Raw genomic sequence first — 23,489 nt, forward strand, 5'->3', positions numbered from 1 at the left:
TAGTGGGAGGCAATGGAAGACACAGAGGCGCGATGGATTAGTCTGGGCCGTCGGATCATGTGAATGAACGGTGGAGATTCGATCTGAGAGGCCATCGGGATCAAACAGAATCGGTTGAACGAGGGCCGTTGGATCACAAGCGGCAGATCCAACGGCTGACGGGAGCAGAAGGTGCACGATAATTAACGGGCAGGGAGCCGTACCGGAAGGGCCGTAAGCAGTTTCCCCACACTGCTTTTCGGGAGAGGTGGTTTACGTACAGAACGGGTGCGATCCAGTCAGGGTGAGACACGTGGCCGGCGGGAAACCACTTCCCCGCGGGTTATATGACGTGCAGTTTATGGGAGCGGGGATAGCGCACACCGTCGGATCTTCGTGGGATGATCGGACGGCTGAGGTAAAAGGCACGTGCTCCGGGGTTGATGTGACAGGTACGGTGACAGTGCGTTATGATTTTCATTATATGCATGGTTATAAGTGTATAACATCATATGGCTTTGAATTTAAGCACATAAAGGCTTTAGCCCAATAAAAGGGCTTACACATGGTTATATAGTATTTATATTAAAAAAAACACGCAGGAGTCGGTAAAATAAAGGGTTTAGGCAGGGTTTTGTGTAAAATGGAGGAATGGGGTTTATAAAGTTACTATGGGCTTTATAAAGGTTATCGGGGGTTTAAAAGAGGCAAACAACAATAATGACGATAGGGAGAATAAAGAGAATGAAAGGGAAGAAGGAAACGGAGGTATGAGAGTTATAAGGAGAAAAGGGAAAAATGAAAGGGAAGGATGAAATGGAGGTAGCGAGGAAAATAGGGAGAAACAATGATAACCATTATAAACCATCTCTGAGCCAGCAACCAAGGACCAAACTTATTCCTTCTCCTGGAAAATCAGCAGCATGTAGCAAAGCTAACACTAGCTCCTTCTGGGGATGAGATCCTCCCTGTGAGGTCTCAAGAACCTGCAGATCAATGCCTTTCCAGCTGAAAACAAATTAGCCAAAATTCCTAGTGTTCCATTGGGCATGGAGTCTACTGCATCTGTACTAAAACTGATAAAAACACAATATTTACAACCTTTAAGGCCAAAGACCTTAAACAACATAAACTTTCAAAAACCGCCCATTAACTGGGCCATCAAAAACTGCTTCTCCCCCCATAATTTTCAGTATGAAGGTGTTGTTCCCTTGAATCTGTGAAATGATGAAAAGCCCTGTCCAGAAAGCATCAAATTTCCCATGATTGCCTTTCTTTTCCTTTAGTGCATCCCATTTCAAAACCAAGTCTCCAACCTAAAAATTATTTGTTTTTGCCTTCTGGTCAAAGGCTTCCTTGATCCTTCTCTGATGTGTTGTAGCCTTTTCAACCCGCTGTTCTCTAATCTGATGTAACTCTGCCAGATCAATGATCCTATTTGCCATGCATTCTTCCTCATCCTGCTCTTTTTGAATGAATTTTGCCACAGGGAGAATTAATTGAATTGGGAATAGCATCAGTGCCATATACCAGCTTGAAAGGAGAATTGCTTGTGGATTTTTTAATGGTCACTCTGTGAGCCCACAATGCATACTTGAGCTTTGAATCCCAATTCTTTTTATTTTCTTCTAACATCTTTTTAATTATCCTGATCAGACTTTTATTAGAGGATTCTGCTAGACCATTTCCCTATGGATAATATGAGGTGGAATGAACAAGTTTGATACCCATTGAATCACACATTTCCACCAGTTCTTTTGCCCTGAAAGCTGCTGCATTATCTGTGATTAGTTTATGTGGACAACCAAATCTGCTGAAGATATTTTCAATTAAAAACTTCATGACCACATTATGATCAGCCTTCCTGGTAGGGATTGCTTCAATCCACTTGGTAAAATAATCAGTGGCTACTAATATCCATCTATGTTGGCCACTGGAATGTGGATTGATTTCTCCAATGAAATCCAAACCCCACTGCTGAAAAGGTCCTTTTGCAATTATTGGTTTTAAGGGCAGGGACTTCAACTGCTGTTTTCCTTCAAATCTTTGGCACCTGTCACAAGATTTAACAAAAGAAAATACATCAGAAAATAAAGTGGGCCAATAGTACCCAGCTCTGAGAATTTTATGGGCTATAGTCTTCCAATAATGGTGCCCTCCACACATGTTGTTATGAAACTGCTGCATAACTTCTTTTGACTGTTCTTTGTCCAGACACCTTAAAAATATTCCAGATGGATCCCTCCAGTAGAGCAGATTTTCCATAATGCAATACTTTGCTGCTCTAAGTTTTAAAGTTCTGGCCTGACTTTGAGTAAATCCTGAAGGGATCTCTAGCTTCAGCAAGAAATTAATTATTTCAGCATACTAGTTACATGAAGCTAGATTTTCGGCCACTAACTTCTCTCTCTGTTTCAGCTGCTTCCTCTTCTTTATATGTCTGACCATTTTCTGCAATAGCACACAGGAAATCAATATCTAAAGACCTGCAATTTTCTTCAGCTAATAATTTGGCAAAGCCCTGACCTCTAACCAGCTTGGTGGGCTTCAACTCTATATTAAATTCAATCATTTTTGCAATCCATGTCTCCCTTCTTCCATCAACATCAAGTTGTGTCAAGACATCTTTAATTGCAGCAGAGAGTACATATGCAACTATTTTTGAAAGCAAGATATAAACTCTGAAAGATTTTAAGGATTTGATAAGAGCATATGCATGCTTCTCAATAATATCATACTTCAGTTCAACATCCCTCAAATTCTTCCTGAAAAATGCTACTGGATGTTCTGAATCTTCCTCGTTTGCCTGCAATAAAACTGCTGCAATAGTATCTTCAGAGGCAAATGAAAATATATGAAACTCCTTGTTGTAATCAGGACTTATTAAAGTGGGAGCCTCCATAATAGCTTTTTTAATGGAATCAAATGATTTTCTTGCTGCATCAGTCCATTTGATTTCTGTCCCTTTCTTCAACATGGAGGTGATATGCTTCACATATTTAGCAAAATTTGGAATAAACCTTCTTACAAAATTTATTTTGCCCAAAAAACACTGAATATCCTTCTTTGATCTAGGGACAAACAAAGTTTGAATTGCTTTGACTCTTCCTGGGTCAATCTAAACACCTGCAGCAGACACAATATGTCCTAACAGCTTACCTTCATTTAAAGCAAATTGAGATTTTTTGGGATTGACTGAAATTCCAAACCTCCTGCACTTCAGAAACACTTTTTTCAAATGCTGCAAATGATTTTGATGGCTACTGGAGTAAACTGTTATATCATCAAGGTAGATAAGCACAAATTTGTCCTTCTCTCCCACAAATGCTATATCCATAGCTCTCTGAAAGGTGGCTCCAGCATTCATCAATCCAAAAGGCATCTTAGCATACATAAAAGTGCCCCAAGGAGTGGTGAATGCAGTGTTTTCTTGATCATCTGGGTGCACAGCAATCTGATTAAAGCCTGAAAAACCATCCAAGAAAGACATTACTTTGGCTCCTGAGACTTTTTGCAGCAAATGCTCCATCTTTGGTAGAGGATAGTTGTCTTTCTTGGAGCATTTGTTTAGATTTCTGAAATCAACACACAGTCTGATTTCTCCACTCTTCTTCCTCACCACCACTAGATTGGCCACCCATTTGGAATATCTAAGAGGAACTATAATCTTGGCAGCCAGTAATTTTTTAATTTCTTTTTCAATCAATGGGAGAAGCATAGGATTTATTGGTCTCAGCTTCTGTTTGAAAGGAATAGTGTCTTTCTCCAGAGGGATTTTATGCTGAATTATGTTCTTATCATATGTTTTCAGGTCACTATACTCCCAGGCAAACACATCAACAAATTGCCTCATTAAATTGTAGTGTTCAGCACTTTGATCAGCTAACAAATGAGTGGACAAATTTACATATCTAGGCTGACCTGGACTTCCTATATCGTGCTTACAGACGGCAGATTGGTCTTCTTTTTGGGCAGCCTTGTAAGGCACATCATTTTGGTCAAACAGTTTTTCAAGAGGAATTAGACCCTTAGGAATATGATTGTTGGGAAGCTGAACAATGTCGTTTTTACCAATTTTATTTCTAAGGTGGGATTGGGGGTTTTTGAACAAGGTTTCATTCTCTTGGTCAATTTGCATTTCAGAAAACTCATCAATGACTTGCAGAAACCTATTTAGCTCATCATCATCATTAAAAACTTTCTAATGGTGGACATTATCAGGCAAGGAAGGTCTGTACTTCATTTGGACTTCATACACTAGTCTGGGAGGCATGGGAGGTATAAATAAACTAGCGGGAACAGCAAGGGAATCAGCAAGCTGATTTTGGGCTCTAGGGATATATGAAATACAGAAATAATCAAAAGAATCTCTGATTCTCCATACCTCATCTTTGTACGCTGTCAGCCTTGGGTACTTTGTTTGAAATGTTTTATTAACTTGCTGAATGATCAAATCAACATCTCCAAACACCTTCAGATTCCTGATTCCTCTGTCTTAAGCTGCATTAAGGCCCAACAACAGTGCTTCATATTCTGCTATATTGTTTCACTTGAAAAACCAGCGTAAAAGACAGCTGAATGCTTTCTTATTGTGGAGATATCAGCACCACTCCTGCTCCTGCAATCTCTCTGGAACATGCTCCATCAAAAAACATATCCCAAACCTGCCTTCCCTACTCTTCTTTGGCCTGAACTGTTGGTTTCCTGAGCTGCATTGAAACCTTCTGAGATTCTTATATTTGGAGAATACATGCTCCAAAATCAGTGTCCACTGCATAAATGGGATGATTAGTAGGATTCCTCTCATCACTAATGATGTATGCCAACTGTGCTTCTCTGTATAATCTCCTGCTCTCTCCTCCAAAAACTGGGATAGTTGCATAAGATAAATCATTTTGTAATGTCCCACCTAGTCTCTTAATCCACCCTCTGGATAGCAGCATGCCAAACTTAGGAGGGACATCTGCTACCACAATATCCACCATCATACTCTTCATGGGCACCTGAGTTAAGGTAATGGTCAGATCTTTAATCAATCCAAGACATTTCACCTTCCTTGAATCAAAAGAAAATAAATCATGATAGGGCCTAGTGATATCAAGACCTAACTCTTCCATGACAGCTTTAGGCATTAAATTGTGGCTGGCCCCTGTGTCTAGCAGACAATTGTGGAGGATTTTGTCATGAATGGTCAATGAGACATAAAAAGATGGAGAATTATTATCAGCAGGTTCAATCATAGGGCTGAGCACAATGGCAGGCTTGTCATCTTGCAAATTGACAGAGTCAGTGGAGGTTTGTGTGGTTTTCAGCTCAAGAGCTTCAAAGATGGGCTTTCTAAACACTTCACTCTTTACCAATTCAACCAGAGGCACAGATATTTTCAATTTTTGGACCTCTGACTCAAAGCTGAAAGAGGAGGGCAGCTTATCAGAACCTCTTACCTCTTGAACTGGAGCTTTGAGGATGACTGGATCAGCTGCTGGTCTTCTTTGTTTGACATTCTGTGATTCTGCTTGGACAACAGCTCTTTGGGCAGGATTCTCCTTGGCATTTTTTGCATTGGATCTCAGATTATATCTCTGCTGGTCACCAGTTTGTAGAACAGCTCCTTTGTCCCATTCTTGATTGTCTTGTTCCTGCAGCAATGATTGTTCATACTCAACCAATGTCAAAAATGCAGTGCTGCCTTTATCTTCCATGCAATGAATTTCATCGTCATCTTCTTCAAATTGTTCTTCCTCCATGACTACATTTTGGAAAGGAGCTTTAACTTTCTGTTCTTCTTTTGATTCTTCACCCCTCTGCATAATCTGTAACTATTCATTTGCTCTTCTAAATGGAATAGGATTTCTTGGAGAAAATGTGTTATGCTGCCTTGTTTTCCCTGAATTCTATTCAACTTTCAGCTTAGAAATTTCAACAGCCAATGACTCTATCATCTTAGTCACTTTGTCCAATGTAGGCTCTGAAGATGAAGCAGAAGAAGTAGAAGCCTGAGCTCTATGTCTCCTTCTGTCAGCTTGATTTTTTAACTTTTCTACTGCAATAATATTGGATTCCACTTCTAATGTTGCATCCTGCATATCAGCTAGAGTGGCACATCTTCTTTCTCTCAATAACAGGCAGAAATCAGAGTCAAAAGCATTGGCATAAGTGAGTTTGGCAGAGGTAGGAGTAGGTTTTACCTCAGCTGGTATCTTACTATACATACGATTGAATCTTTTATTAAAATCAGGCAGAGATTCACCATTTTCCCTCTTCAGATTACCAAACTCTGTATGGTAATACAACAAGTCTTTTTTATCTCCCCATTGCTTCAAAAATGCATCATCTAATGCTTCAATATCAGTTATAGATCTCTGGGGTAATTCTCTAAACCACTTCCTAGCCTCTCCATCAAGGCTCTGAACAAAAACTCTCATCCACACATCATTTTCACTTATATCTAAATTATCAGCATAACTGTAAAAAGTTTCAAGGTGTTCTTCTACTGTTACTCCCTCTGTTCCAGTGAATTTAAGCATATATTTTTGATATTCCCCCACAGGCATAGGATTTAAAGGAACAGGAAAGACTAAAGGTCCATATCTAGCAGCAACAATTCTCTCGATCTTCGTGGGTGCTTGTTGTCCTGCCATAATTGGAATATGTGGAAAAATACTAGCAGATTGAATGGTAGGAAATAATGTGATGGATGGCAAAGACAAAGGGATGTTTTGGACTGAATGAGAAGTTTTCTTTGGACTGAGATTCAAAGGGGAACTAACTGACAAAGGGGTTGTATTAATCTCTGAAGGGATTTCCTTATTAACAGTGTTGATTTCTAAATCTTCAAACTGTATATCTTCAGCAATAACTTTATCTTTCAAAGATGCATGAGATTTTTTAGGCTTACCTGATCCTGATGCCCCTTTCTGTGATGCTTTCTTCGATTTGACAATCCTCTCAGGTTCAGGCACTAGTTCAGCTGGTGATTTCTGAGGATTTCTTCGAGTATGTCTCACAAACTGAGCCAGAACTTCAATGTGGAGTCACCAAAGGATGGTCTTCCTTCAATGGAGTCGCCAGATAGATGATTACAACCAGAAACTGTGTTCAAGCCTTGTCTATCATCAAAGCTTGAAGCTATGTCGTTCTCCCAAGGAAGCTGAGCTTCCATTCTCCTCTCCCCGGCAACGGCGCCAATTTATGTTATCAACCCAAGAAACTCTCCTAGGTTGTATATCAGAGATGCTCGGGAACATTACAAACTCAACAAAATGTTGGATAAATGGTGGATGAATGAAAGAAATGTTGCATATTCAAGCCAGATAGCCACTTCTACTATGCTTAACCCCAGGCATGGGTGAACACCCCCAAACTACAAGGCTTTAGACCACCAATTACTCACATTTTAAGGAAAATGTGATGATGGAGAATATTGATCACACCAACAGACGCACAGGACCCTGAGATGGCCAGCTGCAACCATTTAAAAGGTCTATCAATCTATTTCTTAATGCACAGATAGGATGACAGCTCTCTGGCATTAAAACAACAAAAACCTGCATACAAATTCAATGATACAGCTAAATTCTAACACAGAGGTGGGATGACAGCCCCTCTAATGCTAAACATCAACAGCACATGAAATAATGCATAACAGGCACAACCTGGAACAAAGAAGAAGAAGTGGAAAGTGAGCAATCAACAACAAAAGAAGCTTGTATTAGCTGGAAATGAAGACCAGAAGCTGCAGGTGTCACAATAGTTGCAGTCTCCAGAAGTTGAAGCTTACACCAAAATAACACTCATCAACCTAATTACATCTTTTTTCTTGATATATATAGAGTTTGTTCACAAAAAATCTCTGCAGACCTATGCGTGGAGGGGTCATAACTGACCACTAACCGCATTTACAATTAGATATGGTCTCTGATACAATTTGACCGCTTTAATGGACAAAATGACCTTTCTGCTGCTCTGTTGTACTTCCACGAACAAGTGAAGTATTATCTGAATATATTTCAATAATTGTTGCAGTCATTGAGCTACTCGAGGATCGTCCTTCTCGTCCTTGACCGTGTTGTTCTTTAAATGTAGTTGCTGAGGATTAAATGTGTAGATTGTCAGGTCATCTGTCACGTGCATGGAACAAGCCAAAAACTCTGAAAAATGCATTGAAAATGGACGAAGAGCCGAGAAAGAACACTGGCCGTTGGATGGCTCAGATGGACGGCGTAGATCTGATAGCGAGAGGCAATGGAAGACATAGAGGCGCGATGGATTAGTCTGGGCCGTCGAATCATGTGAATGAACGGTGGAGATTCGATCTAAGAGGCTATCGGGATCAAACAGAATCAGTTGAACGAGGGCCGTTCGATCACGGGCGACAGATCCGACGGCTAACGGGAGAGGAAGGTGCACGACAATTAACGGGCGGGGAGCCGTACCAGAAGGGCGGTAAGCAGTTTCCCCACACCGCTTTTCAGGAGAGGTGGTTTACGTACAGAGCGGGTGCGATCCAGTCAGGGTGAGACATGTGGCCGACGGGAAACCACTTCCCCGCGAGTTATAACGTGCAGTTTATGGGAGCGGGGGTAGTGTACACTGTCGGATCTTCGCGGGATGATTGGACGGCTGAGGTAAAAGGCACGTGCTCAGGGGTTGGTGTAACAGGTACGGTGACAACGCGTTATGATTTTCATTATATGCGCGGTTATAAGTGTATAACATCATATGGCTTTGAATTTAAGCGCATAAAGGCTTTCGCCCAATAAAAAGGCTTACACATGGTTATATAGTATTTATATAATAAAAAAAACGCGCGGGAGTCGGTAAAATAAAGGGTTTAGGCGGGGTTTTGTGTAAAATGGAGTAATGGGGTTATAAAGTTAATATGGGCTTTATAAAGGTTATCGGGGGTTTAAAAAAGGCAAACAACAATAATGATGATAGGGAGAATAAAGAGAATGAAAGGGAAGGAGGAAACGGAGGTGTGGGAGTTATAAGGAGAAAATGGAAAAATGAAAGGGAAAGATGAAATGGAGGTAGCAAGGAAAATAGGGAGAGACAATGATAACCATTATAAACCATCTCTAAGCCAGCAACCAAGGACCAAACTTATTCCTTCTCCTGGAAAATCAGCATCATGTGGCAAAGCTAACAGAAGACATCGAGTAGGTTGTGGAATTGAGGATCTCAGAGGCTGGGGGAAAGCCCAATCCACTGCATCCGGAGATACAGGCTATTCTTGACAGGTATCCAATGGTGTTTGGGGACATACCACTGGGACAACCTCCTGACAGGGGGTTTGAGCACACCATTGAGTTGGAGCCAAGGGTGCACGCTATCATCACCACCCCTTATTGACATCCCAAGGCTTATCGGGATGAGATTGAGAGGGTCATCCATGAGCTATTGGCACTAGGGCACATTAGACCCCGCTCTAGCACTTCTGCTTCATCAGTTGTACTGTTGAAAAAGAAGGACAGGTCCTTACGAATGTGCATTGATTACAGGCCTCTCAACAAGAAAACGTTGAAGAACTGCTACCCTATTCCCCGTATAGATGAGCTGATGGACGAGTTGAGGGGAGCGAAGTTCTTCTCGAAGACTGATCTGAGGTCGAGGTACCATCAGATCTGAGTGAGGGACCAAGATGTACCAAAGACAACATTTTGCTAACACTATGGGCACTTTGAGATCCTGGTTATGCCCTTTGGGCTAACCAATGCACCGACCACATTCCAGTCGTGCATGAACCACGTGTTCCGTGGGCAGTTGAGGAAGTTCGTGTTGGTGTTCTTTGACGACATACCAATCTACAGACAGACGTGGGGAGCATTTACAGCACCTTGAGATAGTACTGTGCATCCTGGAGGAGCAAAAATTCTATGCCAAACTATCCAAGTGCGAGTTTGAGTGTACTAAGATGCTCTACCTTGGGCATATCATTGGGGAGGATGGTGTCAAAGTGCATGAGGAGAAGATCAGAGCTATCCGGGATTGGCCAGAACCCTAGAATATGACCGAGTTGAGGGGGTTCGTGGGAATTTGCACCTATTACAGGAAATTTGTGAAGGGTTTCTCACAGCGGGCTGCATCCCTCACAGATTTGATGAAGAAGGGGGCTTTTGAGTGGACCACTACGACGCAGGAGGCATTTGATTGCCTCAGGGAGGTCATGAGTAGTTGTCTAGTGTTGACATTACCTGATTTCACTCAGCCTTTCGTGTTGGGGTGTGATGTATCAGGAGCGGGCGTGGGGGCCGTATTGATGCAGGGGGGCACCCCATAGCATTTGAGAGCAGGAAGTTACTGCCCCATGAGCTGCTCTACTCCATCTATGACAACGAGATGTTGGCCATCATGCATGCATTAGCCAATTTCAAACAGTATTTGGTGGGGAACAGGTTCAAGGTCAAGACCGACCACAACAGCCTGAGGTTCTTTTTGGAGAAGAAATAGATACAAGAGAGGCAGCAAAAGTGGGTGAGCAAACTATAGACATATGACTTTGACATCAAATAGGTCAAAAGGAAGCACAATGTAGTTGTTGATGCGTTGTCCAAGAGACCAACCACCTTGTCTTTAATGAACATTGCCCCAGACTAGAGGGCACAGTTGCTCGTTGAGTATTCCTAGACAAGTTTGCATGTGAGATCCTTGATGGGTTGGTGATGGATGACCGTAATTTGGGTGATGAACGAGGTGATCTACTACCGATACCGGATTTACTTAGTACCCAACTCCCCACTGAGGGAGAAGATTCTGCAGGCTACCCATGATTCACCAATAGCAGGGCACCAGGGGTTTACGAAGACACACCGGAACATTAGGGAGCGCTTTGCATGGAAGGGCCTCAAGGAGGACATTCTGAGGCATATATGGGGGTATGATACATGCTAGCAGAACAAGGGAGAGAAAACACACCCCGCTGGTCTACTACAGTTTCTTCCCATTCTGGAGAGGAAATGGGAAAGCATATCGATGGATTTCATCATCGGGCTGCCCACAGTACAGGACAAGGACTGCATATATGTGGTGGTGGATCGCTTGACAAAGTATGTTCATTTCTTTTCTGTTCCAGCCCAGTACTCAGCCTCACAAGTGGCGGAATTGTTTTTCAAGGAGGTATTTCAACTACATGGTCTCCCAAGACCATTGTCAACAACCAGGACAGCAGGTTCATGGGTGGGTTTTGGCAGGAGTTATTTAGATTGGTGGGTACGGAGCTCACCCTGAGTACCAATTACCGCCCGCAAACGGATGGCCAAACAAAGATAGTTAACAAGTGGTTGGAGGGCTACTTGCGTAACTATGTGATAGGGACACAAAAGGCATGGATACGATGGTTGCATTTGGGGGAATACTGCTATAACACTACACATCACATGTCTATAGGTATGTCACCATTTCGAGCCCTATATGGTTATGATGCATTGTCTGTTGCTAATGTTATGTTTGGAGACAACAGGGCCCCAAGGGCCGAAGACTGGATACAAGAGAGCCAAGACATCTTGAGGGCTCCAAAAGACAATCTGCAAATGGCCCAGAATCAGCGGAAGCTTTACGCAGACAGGGGAAAAGTTGAGAGGCAGTTCGAAGTTGGGGACTTGGTCTTTTTTAGGCTCCAACAATACTGGTAGTCTACGCTCAAGCAGAAGGGGGCTAAAAAACTCAAACCCCGCTTCTATGGGCCCTATCGTGTTGCTCAGAAGGTGGGGGAATTTTTTATTCGATGAAGGAATCTATCGAATGAGGATGCCACCTGGGAGGGGGAACAGATACTACAGCATCCTTCCTTGCAGTTGCTTGAGGACAAGCAACGTTTGGGAAGGGAGGACTGTGATATTCTTGCTTAGTGTTTCACTAAGGGAATATCGAAATTTTGATCAATTTTGGCACTCAAATTATCTCACTTAGGAAAAAGGGGGCCTACGAGACCCCTATGTGATTTTTGGCCTAAGAGGCACTCCAACTATAGGCTCAGTGAAAAATTGCGGCTTTGGTGGAACGTGGGGGCCACCACAAAGGCATTTTTGGCCCACAAGAAGAATACGCTTTCATTGGCTCGAAGAAGGTGGGTGGAAGTCGATGTGGGCCCACATGGGCAACCTTGGAGGCAATTCGATAAAAGAGGGAGGAGCTCTCATTTTTTATTATCATTCATCATTTTCAAATTTGTCTTTGACAAGAGCACGCTTGAGCAGTGAGCCAAGTCTGCATGTGTTGTTCAGCACACCGGGTGTTTCCGAGCGGAAATCCCAGCCCTTGCTTTGGTGGACTTCGAGTGCCAACCCAAGGAGGGAGTTCTTCTTCAGCATAATCCACACCAACAACAGGAGTTCGATTTGCAACAGCAAAGAGAGCCACAACAACACAAGGACTGCGCAGTCATTGATAGAGGCATTCCAAGAGTGTGGGGAGATAAGGGAATTTGAGGTGGAGAATTCGTGGGAAAGCTTGGGAACCCTTCTAACAGGGTTTGCAGGTATTTTGGAGGCATTTTAGCAGCAAATCATTCAGGAGGCTGAATTTCACAGATGGAGAGCTAGTCAAGCTCAAGGCAGTCGAAATTCCGGGGTCAAGCTTTGGCCAAACCCTTCGGTGGTTATTCTGGGTTTCTTGAGTACAGGCCAGGATTAAATTCCCGGAATTTTCTGAGTAGTAGAGAGGGCTCTAGTGGCTCTTCATTTCAAGCAGCACCTCCATTTTCAGGGTTTTATAGCGCAGCAATTGGGCCAAATTGATAGGGCTTGAAGGAGGGTGATTCAGGGATCATTGAGGGCTTTGCTAGCTTGCTAAAAGCAAGCCCAGGTGCACACATTCCAGCACCTTGATTGTACACCTTTCCCATTTAATAAAATGAGTAGACAATGTTGTTGTGGAAGCATTTTCGTGGTCTAATTGTTTGTTTCAATTTTTGTGATGTGTTGTCTATTTTGCTTTGATTATTTACTGTTAATTTTCCCTTAAGGATATTACACTTAGCAATAAGTCTTCGAAATAATTATATGAACCACAGAAGTATGGTATAGGCTACTATTTATTGCCAATCATGAAGCCACGAGTACCATATTCATAGAGAACCACAGTAAAATGCATAGAACAAATCCAAAACTGTGGAATGGGAGCTTCAACAATGAATGAATCTTCCAAAGAGATTTTTTACGAACCTTCTTTCGCAGAGAATGCTAGGGTTACTACAAAATTTATACCACTAGTCTTTGAAATGATTTCCTTCAAGTACCAACAAAAAGTGATCTTTTGGCCTCCTTGTACAAACCTTAGCTCTGATACAATGTTGGAAAATCGGGAGGCTTATGATTTAGTGATATTTTCCTTTCTTTGATAACTCCAAAGGCCTTCCCTCGAACTCTTCATGGACTCAATAAGGTCTCGAGATGTTACCTATTATCTCCCCTTCTTAAAGTAGCTCATTTCAGTACTAAGTTGTTCCTTTTTGCTAGAAATCCTTCGCTTTCTTTTTACTGCTAGAAAGTCTTCTTATGTGTTGAAATAACACACAGCTATTAGTACCATTAAAGTCATAACTATTAAACATGTCTACTACCTTTACTTCATATGTTCCAAGCCTATACCAACCTACATGTTTATCTTGCTACAACAAACTCAAATCAGTCTTCAAGTTACATCACTGTATTCATATATATAGCAAAATAATTTCACTTAACTACACAAGCATGCATAGCTATCAATTTAAAACTTAAATTATTTCCTATTGTCAAGCCCATCCTGGTTCAGTGTTGAACCTTAAATTTGACACCACTTTGTCATACACTTAACCCCCTTATGTTAGGGTTGTGGGGCATTACATTTTTCTCAAACCCGACCCCTTGAAACCTAATTAAGGATATGAATTCTTTTCCTATTTCTTTTGTTCTTTGCTAACACAACAATTAGTTATGATTTCCAGAGCATTTAGGAGACCCAACTTCCTCATAGCATATCTTTGAATTTATAGTGAACCAAGATCTTAAACTTCTACCACAGGTACCTTGAGATATCTTCTCTAACTCATCTAAGTTTTAGGGTCTAAAACCTCAAAGAAATAAAGTTATAGGAAAAATACCATGTTGACCTATTTGAATCCCAATTTCAAGAGCATTCAAGATACCCGAATTCCTTAGAGCATATCTCCAAAATTATAGAAAACCAAAATCTGAGAAGTGAATCAAATGTTGAGCGACATTTCTCCTCGTTATGATCCAAGTTTCAGCCTCTGAAACCTCTTAGGAGAAAAGTTATAGTGAAAATGCCAAGATGACCTGTTTGAAGAAACATGCAATTTTCAAACCAGATTTAACATAAATGTGAAGGCCACTCTCCTTCACACAAAGGAGAAACTTAGTGTTCAACTTTTCTATGTTTGATTAGGCTCATAAACATTCACAAAAAGACCATGTAGGTCTGCACAACAGAAGGGAGTCCTTCTCTGATCTCTGCAGTCCCTCAGCCCTCCCCTCTTCAATGCTCTATGTGGCACACACAAACAGGATCATTCGCAGTCCTCAAAGCCATCTAGTCCAAAGAAAAAGTGTTGCAACACATTCACTTCCTATCACATAAGTTGTCACTCAACCCTTAACCAGTTACAAGGTCTGGACCTCTCTAGGTTCTGCCACCAACACTCTTGCCAATTCAAATTTTTGAGTGAGAAGGAAAAGAATGCATGATAGAGAAAATAAAATAGGCTGAAAAATTAAAGGAAGAAGAACCTCTTGATTGATCCTCCCTCTTGTTTTTATAATCACATCTTGATCCTTCATCTTCCCAACCTCTTGATAGAAGCTTCTTGGGAAGATTAACCATCTCATAAAAATAGAAAATTAAATCAAGGCAATTTTTCCTCTTGATGCATCATAATCTATTGGCTATCCCCCTTCCTTCAACTTTAGAAAAAAAGAAATTGATTAATAAAAATAAACATTACACATCATAAAGTTTTAACTCATAGCATTAATGCTAGTACCCCAACATTATCAGTTCTCAATTACATCACAAAAGTGGGAAATAAACAGGAGTGTCACAATCCTCAAATCATTTAAGAAGAATTTTTTATATGTAAAAATGTTTTCTATAGCCCAATATGAGGGAGACATAATTGAAAATAAAAAATTTCATATTCAGGCTAAAGGTGTTGCTTTCTACTTCCCAATATGAGGGAGATTTGTATAATAATAATAACAACTTAATTTTAAGACACCAAATTGGTCTATGAGAACCTCCTTATACATACACTACCTCATTTGGACTTGAACCTATGACCTTTTAGGAGGAAACACATGTTCTTAATCATTAGGCTAACTCAAGTTAAACAAGCGTTGAAAAAAAAAATTCTTATAATTAAAACATTTCAAGATATATATATATATATATATATGTATGGTGTTGCTTTTTACTTCCCAATATGATGGAGATTTGTATAATAATAATAATAAATTATTTTTAACATAACAAATTGGTCTATGAGAACCTCTTTATACATACTCTACCTCATTTGGATTTGAACATGTAACTTCTTAGGAGGAAACACATGTTCTTAATCATTAGGCTGACACAAATTAAACAACAATTGAAATATATATATATATATATATCAACATGAAATCTACATGTGAAGTACACACACACACACACACACACACATATATATATATATATATATAAAATTTCAATATAAAGTTGACATATGATGTGCCTGTATGTGTGTGTGTATGTGAGAGAGAGAGAGAGAGAGAGAGATGGACAAAGAGGAATCAAGGTCTTGGGATGAATTGTTTTTCATTATAAATTTGAAGAAAAATTTTCATCTCAAAGTATTGGATCTTCTTAATACATAATAAATCCAAAATTAAAATGAATATACACTAATCATAAACCTCAATCATATATATTTTATAATTTGTATTTTATTTTTTTTAAATCCAATATCATCATTTTCTTTAACTAACAAAGTGTAGAGTTATAAGTGAGTGCAGATTTTTCACAGTTATTTATGTTGTCAAGAATTTCTGGAAGGAAACTGTGTAAAGTTTCTAAACATAGTTGAAATTTTGTAATAAAAAGGCATTTAACTTAGATTTCTTTTATCAATAACATTTACATCTTGATAATTTTTATCAATAACATTTACATTTATAGGAGATTGGATAACTTTCAATTTTTGGGACTTTAATTTTAAGAATGTTTTTGACATGTACACTGGACTAGCGCACTCTTTAGTGCTCTTTTAGTTAAAGCTAAAATGTCATGGATCTCTGGTGTACTCTTTAGTGCTCTTTTAGTTAAAGCTAGAATGTCATGGATCTCAAAGAGATCCAAAGAGGCAAAAAAAACCTCTAATTAGAGTATGCATGTTCTCATTACATGTCTTTTGTAGTTTAAAAAATAAAAATGTCATGGATCTCTGGTGTACTCTTTAGTGCTCTTTTAGTTAAAGCTAGAATGTCATGGATCTCAAAGAGATCCAAAGAGGCAAAAAAAACCTCTAATTAGAGTATGCATGTTCTCATTACATGTCTTTTGTAGTTTAAAAAATAAAAATAAAACAAATTCCGTCGCACAAATTCTATATTTAATTATAATTTTAAAAATAAACAAATAAGAAAGGAAAACACAAATAAGAAAAGGAAAAAGGAAAAATAATCAATATAAATAATTTAATTGATATGATGGACATGCAAGCGACTCGCTACTCACCTTTAAGTAAGAGGGGGTACCATATTGGATCATCCTTCCACATTTTCCCTGTACATCGAAAATGCTCTCTGTATCATGTTGGTCATTTATGTTTTACTCAAAATAAGGTATATCTAGAAACAAAATGAATCATTCTGTTGGTTTTCTCAACAAATGGCTATTATATTTAGATCAACGTAGCTACTTAAATTTCAAAAAATACATATTCAATTAATTGCCTATCAAACGAATAACCAAACTAACATGTAGGAGTAAGTCTTAATCATTAAAATGCGTTTAACATTATTAAATTATTAATCCTTACATCAAAGAACAGAGATCTAACTAGACTTGCATGATACGATAACTCTATTCATTTCAAAATGAATCTTCAAAAATTCAGCTAAGTTAACCAAATGACATCGATTGCCTTGCAAGTCCACTTGCATGACAGTCAAATATATATATATATATATATATATATATATTAAACACAAAATTACGGAGAATGAACAAGATATTGTTTCTGCATACATGAATGTAGCAAGTTTATTCCAAGTATTTCATTTCAACATAACAATTCAATCTCTTTTTATGGGCTTCTAGAAATATGAATATATGGATGCTCATAGGAATCTCTATTGAAAGGCCCCTAATGCCCAGTAGGATACTTTATGAAACAAACAGATGTTGATGAACTTTCAATCAATTTATTATTTCAAATAGGTTATTTGTTGTAATAAACATGACATGGATGATTCAATGCTTCTACTCAAGTAAACAGCCTTATTTATGGATTGTATTGATCGAAGATGAGAAAAAAAAACTAGCACTAAAGAAGTGATCTATCATTGAATTAAAATTTCCCTAGAGAGAGAGAGATGCACCAATGCACGTAAAGGAGAAAATATGCCGATTAAAAGAGAATAACGAAGACACAGTGCCATGTAAGCTTAAAACACTTCTATTAAAAAGCCTTGGTTCAATGATCTAAAAAATTATTTACAAGTGCTGTTTGAGTTGTGTATTTATATACAACACAAGTAGGGCATCCTCTCAAGAAGGGTTATTGACCCTAACTATCAAAGTTGACTAGGGTGGCCTTAACCATAACCTAGTAACATAAAATTACCATATTAATAACACAGTGATGGCCGGTCGTAGACAAAGGTGAATGTTACACCATTCTCAACACCACCCGTTAAGATGAACAAAGGCCAATGGAGAGAAATGATTAAATGCAGAAAGGAGTGTGGGCTTATGGATTCCCACCTCAATACAAAGGATGTCTATTGCAAAAATATAAAGAGTGAGTTTATGGATACCCAATGCAACTACACATAAGAGTGGGCTTATGGATACCTACCTCAATATTAGATTGGTCATGGAGAAAATATGAAGAAGAGAGGGTTTACGAATACCCCACTCAAATAATACTAAGAGACACTAAATACCATTGATGAAACTTGAAAACACCTTAAGAGCAGATTTATGAATATCCAACTCAAATACACCTGAATAGGCTAAATAAAAACAAGAAAGCTCAAATACAACATGAGAGAGGATTTATGGACTCTTCTCAAATACAAAGGTCAGTTGTGGTTGAGATACAAAGGTCAATTGGTTTATGGATACCCAACACAAAATAAGGTTGGCCACATTCACAACATCACCACCACTCAACTAATACTAAAAGACACTAAATACCATTGACGAAACATGAAAACACCTTGAGAGTAGCTTTATGAATATCCAACTCAAATAAACCTATAGTCTAAATACAACCAAGAAAGCTCAAATACAATAGGAGAGAGCATTTATGGATACTCTATTGAAATACAAGTGTCGATTATGGTTGAGATACAAAGGATAGTAGGTTTATGGATACCCAGCTCAAAATAATGGATACCCGCGCAATATAATGTTGGCTACATTCACAACATCAATGCCTACACCACCCACCCCCCCCCCCCCCCCTCCCCCCCAACTTTAAGTAAGAGGCCTTGGAGAATGCATTACATCACAACACCGCCCATTAATGTGGAACACAAGCCACATAATAAAGATATAACCCCCCACTAAATGCCATATTTCCAAAACAACACAACTCTGCAACCTAGTTAAGGTGGCCTCTAGCAGACACATACAAAAAGGATCCAGCAAAGCATGTTGATCAACAAAAGGTACAAAGGTGTCACAAATTCTCTCTGATCATGAAGCTATAGAGTGTAATACATCCAAAACAAATGACCATCATTGTGTCGAAAGAAGAGATTGACTAAATTATCATGAGCAAGTACCTAGCTCCTCCATGAGAACAAATGGTCACTAACCTAAAAATGTCACTATTAACCCGTTGTTCCATGGGGACACCCACCCCCAAAAAAATTTCCTTTCGAGACCCCTTGATGCACAACGAGTTATCAAAATTTGTTTCATGTTACCGCTTAAACTAGCAGGGGTCCTAGGAGGGGATCCAATAGATCAACTATTAGGTCAAGGGGCAACAATGGAGCAATAGCCCACTGTCACCTTAGCTAAGGCTCCCTGCTTTTTACGGACTTTCACCAATGGGAGGAGACCTAGTATAATAAGGATCGCTATAATAAATATATCAATGATAGGATGAAAGGTGATTCCCCAAGCCTATTTACAAGAGTGGCTCAAATATGTGGCTCGCTTGCTTGGGAGGCAAGGTGAAAGGCTCTCTAGGAAGGGCTAGGAGAATTTTACAAGCTAGGGTTTGAAGGTATGACTTGCAAAGGAGATTCCTAGACCTCAAAACCCTTGTGGAAACTTGGTTTCTAAATGGTCTTTGAAGGATTAGCTTTGATTAGAAATGGGACCACACGACACCAAGTGGACCCAAATTTAGGTCAGGGGGATGGAATTAATCAATCAAGGGTGTGATTGACATAATTGAGGAGGAGAAGGATCAAAGGGGAAAAAATTCTTTGATTTTGATGCGATGGCCCCAATGAGGTCACTAGCCAAAGGAAAACAGACGCAAAAATCAATCTCGGAGCTAGGGATTGAAGTATCTCAAGATCCCACCATCAGAATCTCATGAAATTTGGAGGGCACCTAGGAGACACACAACGCAGTAGAGGGCAAGAGATCGAAGCTTTTTGATGGATGAATCGTGATAAAATTGATGCCCTAGGTGACCTATGGAGGCTAGGCCTAGAAAATAGAAGAAGGTGAGAGAAATTGAGTTTTCAATGGGATCACCTATGGAGGATTAATACCTTGTCCTTTGAGAGAGATGGAGTCGTGGAGAATTTATAGTTTGGATCAGATTCACCTGGTCAAGGAGGCCTTGAAATCAACTTCACATGGCATTAGGGCATGAGAGAAGCAGCTTCAAGGTCTTTACACTTCGATTTGCAATATTTGATGACTTATCAAGATAAAGTTTGACACAAATTATCCCTAGGAACATTCACCCATTCATACATGGCCCATGACATGATGCAATGCTATAAAAGATCAAATTTCCACAATTTCGCATAAGAAAAGCAGTAAATTTCAGCCTAGTATAGTGAAAATCCCAACAACATGCATGTGACAAAAGTAAATAACAAGAATAGCATTAAAAGAGCACTTACATGTAAGAAAGAGTATATCCAATCATCAACATATGCCAATAGTGAAGCTCCAAAACAAAATGAAAGAGATCCAAACATCAAAATTCATCCATTCATCCAAACTCATCCTCCAAAAAGGATAGCGAAAATCTCACAAGAGAAGACAAGCCAATCCAAGCGATGATGATGAAAATGAATCATCTCACTTCTATTCATACACTCTCTAATGAATCCGATTTAGCTAAATTGCCCTAATTGAGCCCCTAAAATAAAATAATGTGCATAATAACAATATTTTTGGTGACAAGCCCACCAAATAGCTCAACAACATAATAAGAAGTCTCTCAAGAGGGTCGAATGATGAAAAAAGTGAGTCGATGGGCCTTTGAGGAGGCCTAAAGAGGTCCAAGGGGTGCCATGATGAAGAGTTGGACTCCAAACCTAATGGACAAGGGGTTGGCCCCTTGTTTTCCAAGCAAAAACTTGTGGTGCTTCCAAGTGTGGTGTGGAGGCACAAGGACATCCTCATGGGTCTCCAAGTGGATCGAAAATGCCTATAGACCATCTATAAGGGCTAGGATGATGATAAAATCCCCACCTCTGCAGCGGGATATATCCTCTGGACCTTGGAACATCTACCAAGTGTATGGTGCAAGTATGGAGCTAGTTGGGCATGGGGAACCGGGTGCATCATCCTCGTCCAAAATGTGGAACACGAGCAACCAATGAGCATTGTTGGGGGTCCATGAAGTAATCTCTGCTATGGTGGAGGTCCATGGCTCTCAACGCTCACCCTACAAGTGAAAATGTGGCCCTCTGGAGAGCTACGACCCCGTATAAGGAGACTAAGTCCCAAATGGAAACCCACCTGCAATCCTACATAAGATCCAATGCGTCCACTTTCCTTCCAGTACAACAAATCATTAGAATAATCAAGTAAAGGAGCTTACAAGTCATGGAATCAATGAGGCATTTCATGGTGGCATGCCCTTCCATAGTGGGCTTTGGCATGTACAAGTGTCTCCAAGCTCAATCAAGGGGTTAATCAAGGACCCTATTAGGTGGTTTCAACCTCTAAACGGGGTGGCATGTCCATGGTACATCCCTCAAGTGGTAGGTGGCTGATGATATAGTAAATGGAACGGAGTGGGGATCAAGGGAAACATCCAGACCACATGTCATGGTACGAGGGTAGCTATAATGATGGAAGCACATACCTGGGTATATGAGTGTCAGAGGGAACAAATCGTGGTACATGAGTTACCCCGACCTTTGTTTTTCCACCCTTCATATGCCCTTTGTCTTTGATTGATTTTTCTTCAAAACTACTCGGGGCTCCAGGGGATGAGAACATGATGTGTAATATATAGCAGTGGATACCCCCTTAAGGTGGGGCGGTTCATCACCCACTAGGGGTTGGGACAATCATGGGTTCCTTAATGATGGAGAGGGTTCATCTAGGGCTCATAGGAACCAGGGTGATGGCCATGGCTAAGGGGTAGAGCTCATGTTTGGCTTTTGCCCACGTGCTAAATTTGTATGTCCCTGCCATCTTTTGCATTTTGTGGTACATTCCCTTTTGAGAGTGGCCAAATTATGTTTTTTATTTGCTTTTTAGCTGCATAAACCTCTAGGGCATCGTTCCAGGCCCGACCCAAGGTGTGGACAAGGGGAGGGGGACGCTAACCCTATGTGGACCCTGTGGACACATGTGGACCTAGATGGGAAAAGAGCTGAATGGGTCTAAAATGAGTGGAAGGAGAGTAATGTAGGCGGTATCCAGAAGCGGGACCACGCAACCGAAATCAAGATATCCCATGTAGTGCCATCCCTAAAACTAATGACCAATAAAGGAGATCCCACGAGACTAGGGTACAAGGGTAACCATGAAATCGGGCAGTGGAGACAAGAATACACACCTAACCCACTCTTTCCGCTGAATCCCCCCACCAATCGATGCCCAAAAGTGCCCATGAAAAGTAAACAAAATTGCTCAACCAAACCAATGAAAAGTCATACCTTTGGGATCAAGAGGCCCACCTTCAAACATGCATTCATAACAGATGGGTGAGGGACCACATGGCTAGTTCAGGTGGCGGAGAAAATGGCACATCGAGCTATCTAGGGGCTGCTGGCTGCCGGCTGAGGACCATCTAGGAGAAAAAAAATTCTCCTATATACACTACCCACAGGTGGTGGGTAACATTTCCCAAACATTTAATTAAGAAAACCATATGTTTTCTTCTAAATTCCTTAACCCCCTTACTAACAATCTCTCAAAGGAAATCACCCTAGACCTAAAATCCCCCACACATTGCAAACTTGTCTTACACAACTGTGCAATTTTCCTAATTTGTGAAGCTCGAACAAGGATTTTTAATTATAAGTTACATGCATCTTTCAAGCCTCTGTCTTTTGAATACACCACATAAATGAGTTGAATTCTCTCTTCATCCAATCATCCTGGTGATGAACCACATTGGTTAGTTCGAAACGCGTCAACAATCAACTCATTTATATGATGGATTCAGAAGACAAATGCTTAAATAATTATATTCACAAAAGCCTCCATTCATATATCACATGCATACTCCTGGTATGTGGGTGGATTAATGGTAGTGCAAGTATGAGATCTACAATGGTTATTGACCCATGGCCCTTACATGCTTATCTAGATAAGATGTTGAGAACAACAAGACATCTCTCCCATGATAGGAGATCGACAAATGAGATGCATTCACATGAGATCAGGAAAAGGATGTTTTTCTCTCCCACAGCCTCCACAAACGACTAAGAACTTTCTTGTTGAACACAATCAATGACATGGATCTCTTTGAATAAGGTTTTAAGTAAGGTGTGGGTGGGTGCCTTAGATCCCCTCATTGTCTATAGGGAGACCCCATAGAGAGAATATCCCCTTCGCTTAGGTAACAAAGAGGTCTCAATCCTTTAGTATTCTCTAAGGAACGTAGTCGCTCGACCTGCGATAATACGGAATTCAAATAAGTTTCCATTTCATTTTGTACACCTTTTGCATGTTTCGGATCAAATCAATTCTTATCAAATTACGACCGTATGAAATGGCACCTCCTAGTGTTATGTACAGTATGAAATATAGAGGGAGTAGACAGAAATGATACAATTCCCCTTACATTGACCATTACCAATTACCTAGATCAGGATCCAACGACCTAGAAAATCCATGAATGACCTTAAACTCTTTGATAATTTTTC

At 40.1% G+C, this 23,489-nt stretch overlaps 1 protein-coding gene across 1 annotated transcript in view; it reads right to left on the reverse strand.

Moving 5' to 3' along the window:
• The window catches only part of LOC149228296 (uncharacterized), a 311,074-nt gene that overhangs the window by 63,534 nt on the left and 224,051 nt on the right, over positions 1–23,489 (reverse strand). The window contains exon 5 of the mRNA XM_089375668.1: positions 16,690–16,737. Within this exon, the coding sequence (XP_089231794.1) occupies positions 16,690–16,737 (48 nt within the window). The remainder of the gene's footprint in view (positions 1–16,689; positions 16,738–23,489) is intronic.

The sequence above is a fragment of the Pinus tabuliformis genome, chromosome J (assembly GCF_031772625.1).
Source record: "Pinus tabuliformis cultivar Carrire ecotype Pingquan chromosome J, CPIR1, whole genome shotgun sequence".
NCBI lineage: Eukaryota > Viridiplantae > Streptophyta > Pinopsida > Pinales > Pinaceae > Pinus > Pinus tabuliformis.